At 40.7% G+C, this 12,485-nt stretch overlaps 1 protein-coding gene across 3 annotated transcripts in view; it reads left to right on the top strand.

Annotated features, from left to right (window-relative positions):
- Positions 1–12,485, top strand: part of PTCH1 (patched 1) — a 213,867-nt gene that overhangs the window by 184,100 nt on the left and 17,282 nt on the right. For 2 of the 3 annotated variants that reach the window (XM_073545959.1, XM_073545958.1), the window contains exons 21-22: positions 6,383–6,482; positions 6,611–6,862. In XM_073545959.1, coding sequence (XP_073402060.1) covers positions 6,383–6,482; positions 6,611–6,862 — 352 coding nt within the window. Of the gene's footprint in view, positions 1–6,199; positions 6,227–6,382; positions 6,486–6,610; positions 6,863–12,485 lie in introns of those variants that run through there. The other variant, XM_073545960.1, reaches the window with a different exon arrangement.

Here is a 12,485-nt window from a genome sequence, read left to right on the forward strand (position 1 = left end):
GTGACAGGCTCGATGGCACAGCTGTGACCAAAGTGACTAGAGGATAAGGGAGATTTTGAATTTCTGCACACACTTGTGGACACTGGACACTTTTGGATTGTGTGAGGTCCAATGAATATCTGAGCGCTATATGACAGGCTCGATGGCACAGCTGTGACCAAAGTGACTAGAGGATAAGTGAGATTTTGAATTTCAGCAGACACTTGTGGACACTGGACACTTTTGGATTGTGTGAGGCCCAATGAATATCTGAGCGCTATGTGACAGGCTCGATGGCACAGCTGTGACCAAAGTGACTAGAGGATAAGGGAGATTTTGAATTTCTGCACACACTTGTGGACACTGGACACTTTTGGATTGTGTGAGGCCCAATGAATATCACAGCGCTATGTCACAGGCAGAAATTGGCTAGTGTATCACAAACTACAAGGTGTATGTAGAATTGGGCAGAATAGGAATCTCCCTAGAGTGCAGGTCTGTAAGAACGGAACATGTCCTCGTTTTATTCTCACAGAGTGACACACTGATAGCTTCACTGTGGCTGTGATAACAGCCGTTACACGGTACTGTGTGAGGAGCGTACACCGCTGTATGGTGTGAAAAAATGCACGCTCAGTACCTCAGCAGGACAAAAAATTGGGATTGCTTTTAAAAAAGCAGTTTGCGGAGCAGTGGGTAAACAGCAATGCAGGAATGTCAGGAAGCCTTAGAAGGCAGCCCAACAACCAACACCACTGATACACCACTATATAGCCTCCCCTTGCACTGCACACACAGTGACTGGTGTGTTGTACAGGCAAAATCGCTAGCAGCAGAAGCAGTTTTTGGTGTCTTCTTCCCTGCCTAACGCTCTCCCTACAAAATCATCAGCAGCAGCAGCTCTCCCTATTCTGAGATCAGCATGAGTAACATGGCGGTCGGCGTGCACGCCCTTTTATACCCCCTGTGACGCCCCCCAAAGCAAGCCAATCACTTGCATGCCCTTCTGAAAGATGGTGGAGACCCGTGCCTATGTCATCACGTTGCCCTCTGTGTCCGTGGATCCTGATTGGCTGAAAAAGAGCGCAAAACAAACTTTTGAAACGCGACTTTGGCGCGTAAGTCGCTGACCTCGTGGCCGACCTCATCCTAGGGTCGGGTTTCGTTTCATGAAACCCGACTTTGCCAAAAGTCGGCGACTTTTGAAATTTTTCGACCCGTTTCGCTCAACTCTAGTCGTCACCTTTCCAAAATTGTGGGTAAGCAACTTTGTGTCAAGCATGTGATGCTTGTTCAAACTCCCCTGTGGCAAGAAACAGGTGTGGGCAATATGAAAATCAAACCTGAAACCAGATAAAAAGGGGATAAGTTGACCCAGTCTTTGGATTGTTTGTCTGTGTGTGCCACGCTAAGCATGGAGAACAGAAACAGGAGAATAGACTGTCTGAGGACTTGTGAACCAAAATTGTTGAAAAATATCAACAATTTCAAGGTTACAAGTCTATTTCTAGAGATCTTAATGTTCCTTCGTCCACTGTTTGCAACATAATAAAAAAACTTACAACCCATGGCTCTGTAGCCAATCTCCCTGGATGTGGACGACAGAGAAAAATTGATGAAAGGTTGCAATGCAGGATAATCTGGATGGTGGATAAGCAGCAACAATCAAAATTTGAAGAAATTAAAGCTGTCCTGCCTGCTTAAGGTGGATCAGTGTCAGCACGAACTATCCATCTGCATTTGAATGAAATGAAATGCTATGGCAGGAGACCCAGGAGGACCCTACTTCTGACACAGAGGCATAAAAAAGTTAGACTGCAGTTTGCCAAAATGTACCTGAGTAAGCCAAAATCATTTTGGGAAAGTGTCTTGTGTACAGATGAGATCTAGATAGAGCTGTTTGGTAAAGCACATAATTCTACTGTTTACCGAAAATGGAATGAGGCATACAAAGATTAGAACACAGTACTCATAGTCAAATATGGTGGAGGTTCAAAGATATTTTGGGATTGTTTTGCTACCTCTGGCACTGGGTGCCTTGACTGTGTGCAAGGCATCATGAAATTTGAAGATTACCAAAGGATTTTGGGTTGCTATGTAGTGCCTAGTGTCAGAAAGCTGGGTTTCATCCTAGGCCATGGGTCTTCCAGCAGGACAATGACCCCAAACATATTTCAAGAAGCACCCAGAAATGGATGGAAGCAAAGCGCTGCAGAGTTCTGAAGTGGCCAGCAATGTGTCCGGATAGGTCTTAAAATTGCTATTGGGAGAAAGCTCCCTTCAAACATGAAAGACATGGAGCAGTTTACAAAAGAGGAGTGGTCCAAAATTCAAGTTGAGAAGACGCTTGTTGATGGTGATAGGATGCAAATGATTGCAGTTATTTATTCGAAAGGGTGTGCAACCAAATAATAAGTTGAGTGTGCCAAAAATGTTGTCCTCCCCATTTTGGGGGTTTTGTGTGAAATTATGTCTTATTTGCCTTTTTTTCTGTTTTTTTGTGTTGTTCCAATAAACACAAAAAAATAAACATGTGTATAACAAAACCTGTAATTGCAATATTTTTCTGGGAGAAATACTTTATTATCTGGAACAATTTCAAGGGTGCCAACACTTTTGGCCATGACTGTATTTATAGTCCATTAAGGCCCTTATCATGGAGCAAAAACACTTCATGAATCTCAATATTATTAAATAAGCACCACCAATCAGTGCCTCTCTTTATACACAGTCATATAGCAGGGGTATTATAAAGTCACAGTTAATAATAAAACATTAAGCACCCCAGTCAGCACCTCTTTTAGCATACTCAGTATAAGTCATTAAATAAGCACCCCCAACAGTGCCTCTCCTGTAAATTTAGTCGTGCAACAAGGGTAGTGCAATGTCACAGTTAATAATCAAACATTAAGCACCCCAGTAAGCGCCTTTTATTGCATACTCAATGTGTTTCCCCTCTTAAATCAGAGGTTCCTCACAAGTACCTCCACCATATATATTGAAAGACATATGTAAACACTGCACAGGTACTTAGCTTCTCTAGCAGATTAAGTGTGGACTGGAGAATGATGCCACTTTGTGTCAGATGAGGTTTGAAAAGTCTGAACCAGAGGACGACAGGCTAGTCTATGCCAGGAGGATAATGCCATGGTTTTTTTTTTATTTGTTAGCCTACTTTAAGGGGATTTTCCAGGATTTCCTTAGAATATTCCATCAATATCATATCAGTGGGATCTGACTACCACCGATCAGCTAACTGAAGAGGCTGTGGAGCACTGTGCACCTATCATTGTTTAGCGGGCAATGCTGTGGACATGTTGTAGAGAATGTGCTGGCTACTACAGCTAGGTTCCATGAAGTCTGACACCCACCAATCTGATATATCCTAAGGAAAACCCTTTTAAATTACCTGTTAACAGCTCACGTGCAGTCTCATGATATAAGCATAGATTAAACTCAAATAAGGCAGCACTCTGTAGTGTCATAGCAGGCAAATGTGAAATACGAAAATTGAATTGCATTAATGCATTAGAAATATGAAAAATTGAGAATGCTTAGCGCATAAATTGGCCAATTCATGTGTACCTGGAAGCCATGTTAAGGTGATTCTCATTTCCAGGACCTAACCTAATGCCAATCCTCTCTTAGACTAAAGTCTTCATCTGCATGGGAACCTAATGTGAATCCTCTCTTAGACTGAAATCTATATCTCTGTGGAGGGGTAATGACCCTGCTGTGATTACAAACGCCTGAGGCTAAGGGTACCGTTACCTTAGCGATGCACCAGCAATCCCGACAACGATATGGATCGCTGGTGCATCGCTAAGTGGTCGCTAGTGAGCTGCCACACAGGCAGATCTCACCAGCGACATCGCAGCGGTCGGCGGTCGCTACTTACCTGTCAGACGCGGCGATCCTGGCGTCCTCCCGCCCGCGTCCACGCCTCGCTCGTCGGTGCCACAGGAAGCACAGCAGGAAGTGGCCGACGAGGAATGGTCCAGGACGTTCTCGCACAACCAACGATGAGCAGCGGGGAGCCAGTCGGAGGTAAGTATCACATGCAGCGATATCGCTAGCAATATCGCTGCAACGTCACAAAATAGGTGACTTTACAGCGATATTGCTAGCGATATCGCAGTGTGTAACGGGGGCTTAAGAGGTGGAGTGCTCAGTCAAGGTTAATGAATACAAATTTCAAAAAACTGACCATCCCATCAAAACATAAACTAGGTGTGATAGGATAAGCATAGATTAAGCCAACAATAAACTTGAGGTAGCTGTCATTAAAACTATTACTGCTGACTTCTTCACAGACATTCATACTCGGCCTGATCGAGTGTACATGTTTATTTTAATAGGAAAAAGTGAATTGACCATTGGCAGATACCTTTTGTCTTTGACTTATCTTTCACAAGAACAAAGAATTGGGCATGATAAGATTTAGCACCTGCCATGGATATTACAGTTGGGAGGACACTATCAACAATATTGTTAGCTAATCCTGCTGAACTTGTTAACTCTACTTGGCTCACTTTCCTAGGAAAGCCCAACCATAACCATCACTTAAGTCCACCATACAGATTAGATGGCCTGTCGGCCGAATAGATTGTTCGGTTGGCAGCCATCCTTTACAAAGGAGGGCTGGTTTCTCTAATGCTCCTGTGTTCTTTATGAGAGAGTCGCTGTCAAGCATATCTGGTGGCGACTTATCTCTGGAAGAGCAAAAGGACTGGCAGTCCAAAATTGGACATGCCAAGTCCTTAAGTTCCCTGCCACATTAGTCTAATGTGTATGCTGGGCATTTAGAAATTTCCAATTTCTTTCCCTTGTAATAAGACAGACACACGAATATGCTGCCTTTCACAGATGGTTATGTGAGGTGGTATTTATATTGGAGTTTTCTGAGCTTGGGATCCATCATGTTTACCCACTTCCCAAACACATATGTTTGAGCTAAATAGAAATCTGGTTCTTTTCTGGGTTAGATATAAAGAGATCAAATGTTATTCCATTGTTCCAGGGAATTACCAATGTTCCAAAAGTTCTGGAAAGACAGAGAGATTAGCTCAACGATGCGCTCCACTAAAATGGAGTAAATTAACAGACATTGTATATGCAAAGCCGACTGAAATATAATCTCCATGTTTATTCTGGAGCTAGATGGATGACATGCAAATGTTTCTGGGGCCTATTGTTGATACAAATCCCAGTCTAAAGTTTTGCTTGGTTTACATTTGAAGAGGACATTGGCTTGTTCATTGTATTAATGGAGTTAAGATTTTCCAAGATGTTTACAAAACCAGGTTACTTGTATATTGTGATTTTGCTTGGAAAAAAGATACAAGGAAAACAAAATCTGCGTCCCCAGCCAAGCCTTTGTTAACCTCTTTCGTGAAGACTTCCACAACCTAAATGATTCATAGTGAAGGGGAAAATATCCAGCTGCCAGACACATCTTTGCTTTAGTAAATAATCCCTTCATTTTATTAACTTTTATGAAGTTTTTAGAACAAAATAAACATCCCTCAGCGACAACTTTTATGGAAGGGGCTAGAAGCGTATTTCTGAATAATCCCTGAGTGGTGGGAAACAGCATCCACTTGTGCACTTCCCTCCTCTTCCCCATTACTTTAGCCTTTATATCTGAATTGGCTGACTCAAAACAAGAGTATTCAGAGATGCTAAATTGATCAACAAAAGATTAGCTCCCTGCAATGCAGCTCAGCCATTGTGGAGCCTTTCACCCTGTACAATGCTCAGGCATACCATAGAATGGAAAGCATTTTCTTTTACAAAAAGCTTGTTCCCCTACTCAAAACGGTTTGCAATTTAACCTATGTGGTAAAACTGAAACACATTGAAAGCCAGGAGGAATATAGTTGTTAGAGAGCAGGAAAATAATAAAAGTACTTTACCTGAACAACTAGTGTCTTAATTGGAGATTGCTATAGTAAGTTTCAAAAACTGTGGATTAGCATTTGGGAGAAGTAGCTCTTTTCCCCTTATAGAGGGTTTCTTTTTTATTCTCTTTCCCTCCATCCATTTTGTTACCATTTTCTGTATCCTGGTTGATGGAAAGAACAGTGGAGTGTGGTGTTGTGTTCTATTCACATCACATTCCATATTTCGGAGTCTTGTATTACACTTTCATGAATAAAAGCAATTTATCAAGCATTCTGTTGTCGTAACAATCTAACCATTTTCTTTTCTGCTAACTAAGAGCGAACTGTGGGATTTAACCTTCAAGGTAAAATAATCCGTGTTTCTACGCTTGCTGTTGTTGTTGATGTGGCCGTTCTGTATTTTTTGGTTCATAGTGTTGCATGTTCTGCTCACTGCTAATAAACAGCATCTGTATCTGATTGTATACTGCAAATTTTCTATTGCTGTTTTCTCTTTGCAGGTACTTCTTTGCTGTGTTGGCAATATTAACACTTCTTGGGGTACTAAATGGATTGGTGCTTCTCCCAGTACTGTTGTCATTCTTCGGACCTTATCCTGAGGTGATCTTCATATTCGTATATTCACTCTTTGTGTATTTTAAGTGCTCTTTTATCACCTTTTGTATATATTTACTTTAAAAACCAATACTACCTATAGTTCTATTGGCAACAAAAATCTGTTTTTCTAGGTGTCCCCAGCCGATGGTGGAGATCGGCTACCCACACCATCTTTAGGTTTACCACCGACCTTTGTGAGGGTTCCTGTTTTGCAGCAACAAACACATACTGGTTCCGACTCCTCAGACTCTGAGTCAAGCTCACAAACAACAGTGTCTGGCTTCAGTGAGGAATTTCACCAGTATGAGGCCCAAAGAGTTGGAGCACCCCCACATCAAGTTATTGTTGAGGCCACAAGAAATCCAGTTTTCCCTAGATGTTCTGTAAGTATTGCTCATTTTATCCATACTTGTTTTCTTAACCCTGCTGTTATGTTCAATCAAAAACTACCGATTATGAACTTTAATATTTTTTAAAATATTCAAGATGCGGTTCTGAAACTTGTGGTTGATTGACTTTTCCTCATTTGAGGGGTTCTTACTATGGGTACTTTTTTTTATTTTTTTTTTTTTACTTTTTGCTCCACAATTTTTTACACACTTGTACTGTTCGGTCAAAAATGACCGATAGCCTTTTATAGTGATCTCCAGCCATTTTATGAGTAAAATAAAGGAGCTATAATCTCATTTTGGACTATATATTACATCTACTACTATTTATCAATTTATTTTGGTCCATGTAGATTTACACATACATACATTTTCTCATTACAATACTGCTGATGGATTACCTTCCAGTATAGTTATGTGCCAAATATTTTTACCCACTGTTCATGTAAAATAGTTCAATTCAGTTCTCAACATTTCATATTGTAAATGAACATATTCTCTTTTTTTTTTACTTGTGTTCCATGATCTAATTTCTGTGAAATGCTGACCTGAAAGAGTACTAATAAATTATGTCTGAAAAGTGTGCTTGCTTTACTCTGAGCTCTTATCCTAAAGGGTGGGGGGGGTGTTTTATTTTATCTTATCAGTAGACAATTGCCATAGTAGTCTATCCAGTTTCATTTTCAGTCCAGCTGGAGAGAGCAGAGAGGACATATACAGACACAGAGTTCTGAAGGATCATCGTTAAATATGCAATATGCATAAATATTCCAATAAAGTCATGTTAAATGTTTTGACACAAAATAAAAAGTAAGTTTTTCTTTCCATTTTTCATTTGTTTATAAACAACCAGGTTCACATACAAAAATTATTCAATTAAAACACTTAAATTAACTAAAAATCAAGACTTTATTAGGTCCGGTCAAAAAAGACAGGAACATAAGTGTATAGTGGTAACGGGCAGAATAGCAGGGTTAAAACCTTTAAAACTATATATACAAAACCTTTTTTTCTTTTTTTGGTACCTACACTAAACTATATTGACAACAATTGTGTTGATGTAATTTGTCAAAATCTAATGAAAGTCGAATTCCAGTTGAGGTCTAAAAATTATATTTAACGACCGCCAATACGCCTTTTAACGGCTGCATTTAAGGGAACTTATGCCTCAGCGCCGTTGAAATAAGTGTATAGCGCATACCCCCCCCCCCCCCCCCCCCCCCCCCGGGAGTCAGAATTTCTCCAGGGTCTCGGCTAACGGTGTTAGCTGAGACCCCAGAGAACATGATTCGGGTCAGTTTTTACCGACCCCCAGTGTTGCGGTTGCCGTTATTAACGGAATAATGGCAACCGCAAAAAAAAAATCTGATTTCAAATTTAATTTCTCTCTCCTCTGATGTGATTGCATCCCCTTCTTCCCCCAGCACCTCCAATGTCCCTGCATTTCCCCCGTGAAGTCTCCCTGCCGCCAGTGTCTTTTTCCGGGAAGAAGATCTGCCAGCCGGCACCCAGCAATAATAGGAAATTTTTCCTATTGGTTCATTTTGATCACTGTGATAGACCCTATCACAGTGATCAAAATAAAAAATAGTAAATCAAACCACTTTTATCACTCCCTTAGTTAAGTAAAAAATAATTTAGAGTATTTATTTCCATTTTTCCATTAGGATTAGGGTTGAGCTAGGGATAGGGTTGGGGCTAGGGTTAGGGTTTGTCTAAAGTTAAGGGTTGGGCTAAAGTAAGGGTTGGGCTAGGGTTAGGGTTGTGGTTATGGTTGGGATTAGGGTTGGGGTGAGCTAGGGTTATGGTTAGGGTTGGGATTAGGGTTAGGGGTGTGTTAGGGTTGGGTTAGGGGTGTGTTGGGGTTAGGGTTGTGGAACGGGTTATGGTTAGGGTTGGCTTATGGGTGTGTTGGGGTTAGACTTGGAGTTAGAATTGGGGGTTTAACTGTTTAGGTACATCAGAGGGTCTCCAAACGCGACATAGTGCCACTATTGATTCCAGCCAATTTTGCGATCAAAAAGTGCTCCCTTCCTTCTGAGCCCTGCCATGTGCCCAAACAGTAGCTTTCCCCCACATATGGGGTATTGGCATACTCAGGAAAAATTGCACAACAAGTTTGGTGGTCCATTTTCTCCTGATACCCTTGTGAAAAAAATAAAATATTCATTTTTTCCTTCCACATTGCTTTAGTTCTTGTGATGCATCTGAAGGGTTAATAAACTTCTTGAATGTGGTTTTGCACCACTTTTGTGTCAATTTTGGGTATTTTCTGTTATATTGAACCCCAAACTCACTTCAAATGTGAGGTGGTCCCTAAAAAAATGGTTTTGTAAATTTTGTTGGAAAAATGAGAAATTACTGGTCAACTTTTAATCCTTATAACGTCCTAACAAGAAAAAATGTTTCCAAAATTGTGCTGATGTAAAGTTGACATGTGGGAAATGTTATTTGTTAACTATTTTGTGACACCACTCTCTGATTTAAGGGTACAAAAATTAAAAGTTTGAAAATTGCTACATTTTTGCCAAATTTCCATTTTTTTCATAAATAAACGCAAGTTAGATTGAATAAATTTTACCACTAACATGAAGTACAATATGTTAGAAAAAACAATCTCAGAATCAGTGAGTTTACGTTGAAGCGTTCTAGAGCTATAACTTCATAAAGTGATCGTGGTCAGAATTGTAAAAATTGGCTTAGTCATTAAGTTCCAAATTGACTGTCACTAAGGGCTTATGTTAGGCCACTACCCTATATGTGGTACTTACAGAGGTTTACTGCCATGCTTAATATCAGCTGCATTAGAAGTTGGTTTTAACCCCTTAGTGACAGCCATTTTACAGCTAAATGACCAGGCCAATTTTTACAATTCTGACCACTGTCATTTTATGAGGTTATAACTCTGGAACGCTTTAACGGATCGCGCTGATTCTGAGAATGTTTTTTCGTGACATATTGTACTTCATGTTAGTGGTAAAATTTCTTCGATATGTCTTGTGTTTATTTATGAAAAAATGGAAATATGGCGAAAATTTTGAAAATGTAGCAATTTTAAAATGTAAATTTTTATGCCCTTAAATCAGAGAGATGTTTCACATAAATTTCTTAATAAATAACATTTCCCACATGTCTACTTTACATCAGCACAATTTTGGAAAGAAAATTTTTTTTTGTTAGGAAGTTATGAGGGTTAAAAGTTGACAAGCGATTTCTCATTTTTGCAACAAAATTTACAAAACCATTTTTTTAAGGGACCACATCATATTTAAAGTCATTTTGAGGGGAGTACATGACAGAAAATACCCAAAAGTGACACCATTCTAAAAACTAGACCCCTCAAGGTGCTCAAAACCACATTCAAGAAGTTTATTAACCCTTTACGTGCTTCACAGGAACTAAAGCAATGTGGAAGGAAAAAATTAACATTTAACTTTTTTTTGCAAAAAATTTACTTCAGAACCAATTTTTTTTATTTTCACAAGTGGTAAAAGAGAAAATAAACCAAAAAAATTGTTGTGCAATTTCTCCTGAATATGCCAATACCCCATATGTGGGGGTAAACCACTTTTTCAGCGCACGGCAGAGCTCACAAGGGAAGGAGCGCCTTTTGACTTTCTCAAAGCAGAATTGGCTGCAATTGAAATCGGATGCCATGCTGCGTTAGGAGAGCCCCTAATGTTCCTAAACTGTGGAAACCCCCAACAAGTGACTCCATTTTGGAAACTAGACCTCTTAAGGAACTTATCTAGATGTGTGGTGAGCACTTTGAACCTTCAAGTGCTTCACAGAAGTTTATAACGTAGAGCCGTGAAAATAAAAAAAATTCACAAAAATGATATTTTCGCCCCCAAATTTTTATTTTTACAAGGGTAACAGGAGAAATCATACCCCCACAGCTGTTGTGCGATTTGTCCTGAGTACGCTGATACCCCATATGTGGGGGTAAACCACTGTTTGGGCGCACGGCAGAAGGGAAGGAGTACCGTTTGACTTTTTCAATGCAGAATTGGCTGGAATTGAGATTGGACGCCATGTCACTTTTGGAGAGCCCCTGATGTGCCTAAACAGTGAAAAAACCCACAAGTGGCACCATTTTGGAAGCTAGACCCCTGAAGGAGCTTACATGTGGTGAGCACTTTGAACCCCCAAGTGCTTCACAGAAGTTTATAACGCAGAGCAGTGAAAATAAAAAATCACTTTTTTTTCCTCAAAAATGAATTTTTTAGCCCGCTATGTTTTATTTTATCAAGGGTAACAGGAGAAATTGGACCACAAATGTTGTGCAATTTGTCCTGAGTACGATGATACCCCATATGTGGGGGGAACCACTGTTTGGGCGCATGGGAGAGCTCGAAAGGGAAGGAGCGCCATTTTGGAATGCAGACTTTGATGGAATGGTCTGCGGGTGTCATGTTGCGTTTGCAGAACCACTGATGTGCCTAAACAGTATAAACCCCCACAAGTGATCCCATTTTGGAAACTAGACCCCTGAAGGAGCTTATCTAGATATGTGGTGAGCACTTTGAACCCCCAAGTGCTTCACAGAATTTTATAGACGCAGAGCTGTGAAAATTAAAAAATCCTTTTTTTTTTTCGCAAAAATTTAGCCCACTATTTTTTATTTTATCAAGGGTAACAGGAGAAATTGGACCACAAATGTTGTTGTGCAATTTGTCCTGAGTATGCTGATACCCCATATGAGGGGGGGGGGACCACTGCTTGGGCGCATGGGAGAGCTCGAAAGGGAAGGAGCGCCATTTTGGAATGCAGACTTTGATGGAATGTTCTGTGGGCGTCATGTTGCGTTTGCAGAGCCCCTGATGTGCCTAAACAGTATAAACCCCCCACAAGTGACATTTTGGAAACTAGACCCCCCAAGGAGCTGATCTAGATGTGTGGTGAGCACTTTGAACCCCCAAGTGCTTCACAGAAGTTTATAACGCAGAGCCGTGAAAATAAAGTCTTTTTTTTCCACAAAAGTGATTTTTTTTTTTAGCCCCCAATTTTTTTATTTTCCCAAGGGTAACAGGAGAAATTAGACCCCCAAAGTTGGTAAATAGTGGAAACCCCTCAACTCTTGCTCCAACCCTAACCCCAACACACCCCTAACCCTAATACAAACGCTAACCCTAATCCTAATTCGCCCTAACCCTAATTCTAACCGTAGCCCTAATCCTAGCCCTAACCCTAATTCCAACCCTAACCCTAATTCTAACCCTAATTCTAGCCCTAACCCTAGCCCTAATGGAAAAATGAAAAAAAAAATATTTTCGCCATTTCATTATGTTTGCCTATCTAAGGGGGTGATAAACGGGGGGGGCTATTTACTATTTTTTTTACTTTGATCACAATGATAGTTTATCATAGTGATTAAAATGAATGAATGGAATCTGCCGGCCGTAGCCTGCAGATTCCCGGCGGGCGCACTGCGCATGCGCCCGTCATTTTCTCCGGATCCAAGATGGCGGCGCCCACCGGAGGAAGCCGCAGGGACCCTGGACCACCGGGAGGGGACAGAGGACCACCGGGGGGGGATCGGGGACCTTATTTCTCTCCTTTGGTGTGCGATCACATCAGAGGAAAGAGAAATTAAAAGCAAAATCGCAGCTCCGAG

Source organism: Dendrobates tinctorius, unplaced genomic scaffold, assembly GCF_039654945.1.
Source record: "Dendrobates tinctorius isolate UK_male_01 unplaced genomic scaffold, ASM3965494v1 ptg000144l, whole genome shotgun sequence".
In the NCBI taxonomy this organism is placed as follows: Eukaryota; Metazoa; Chordata; class Amphibia; order Anura; family Dendrobatidae; genus Dendrobates; species Dendrobates tinctorius.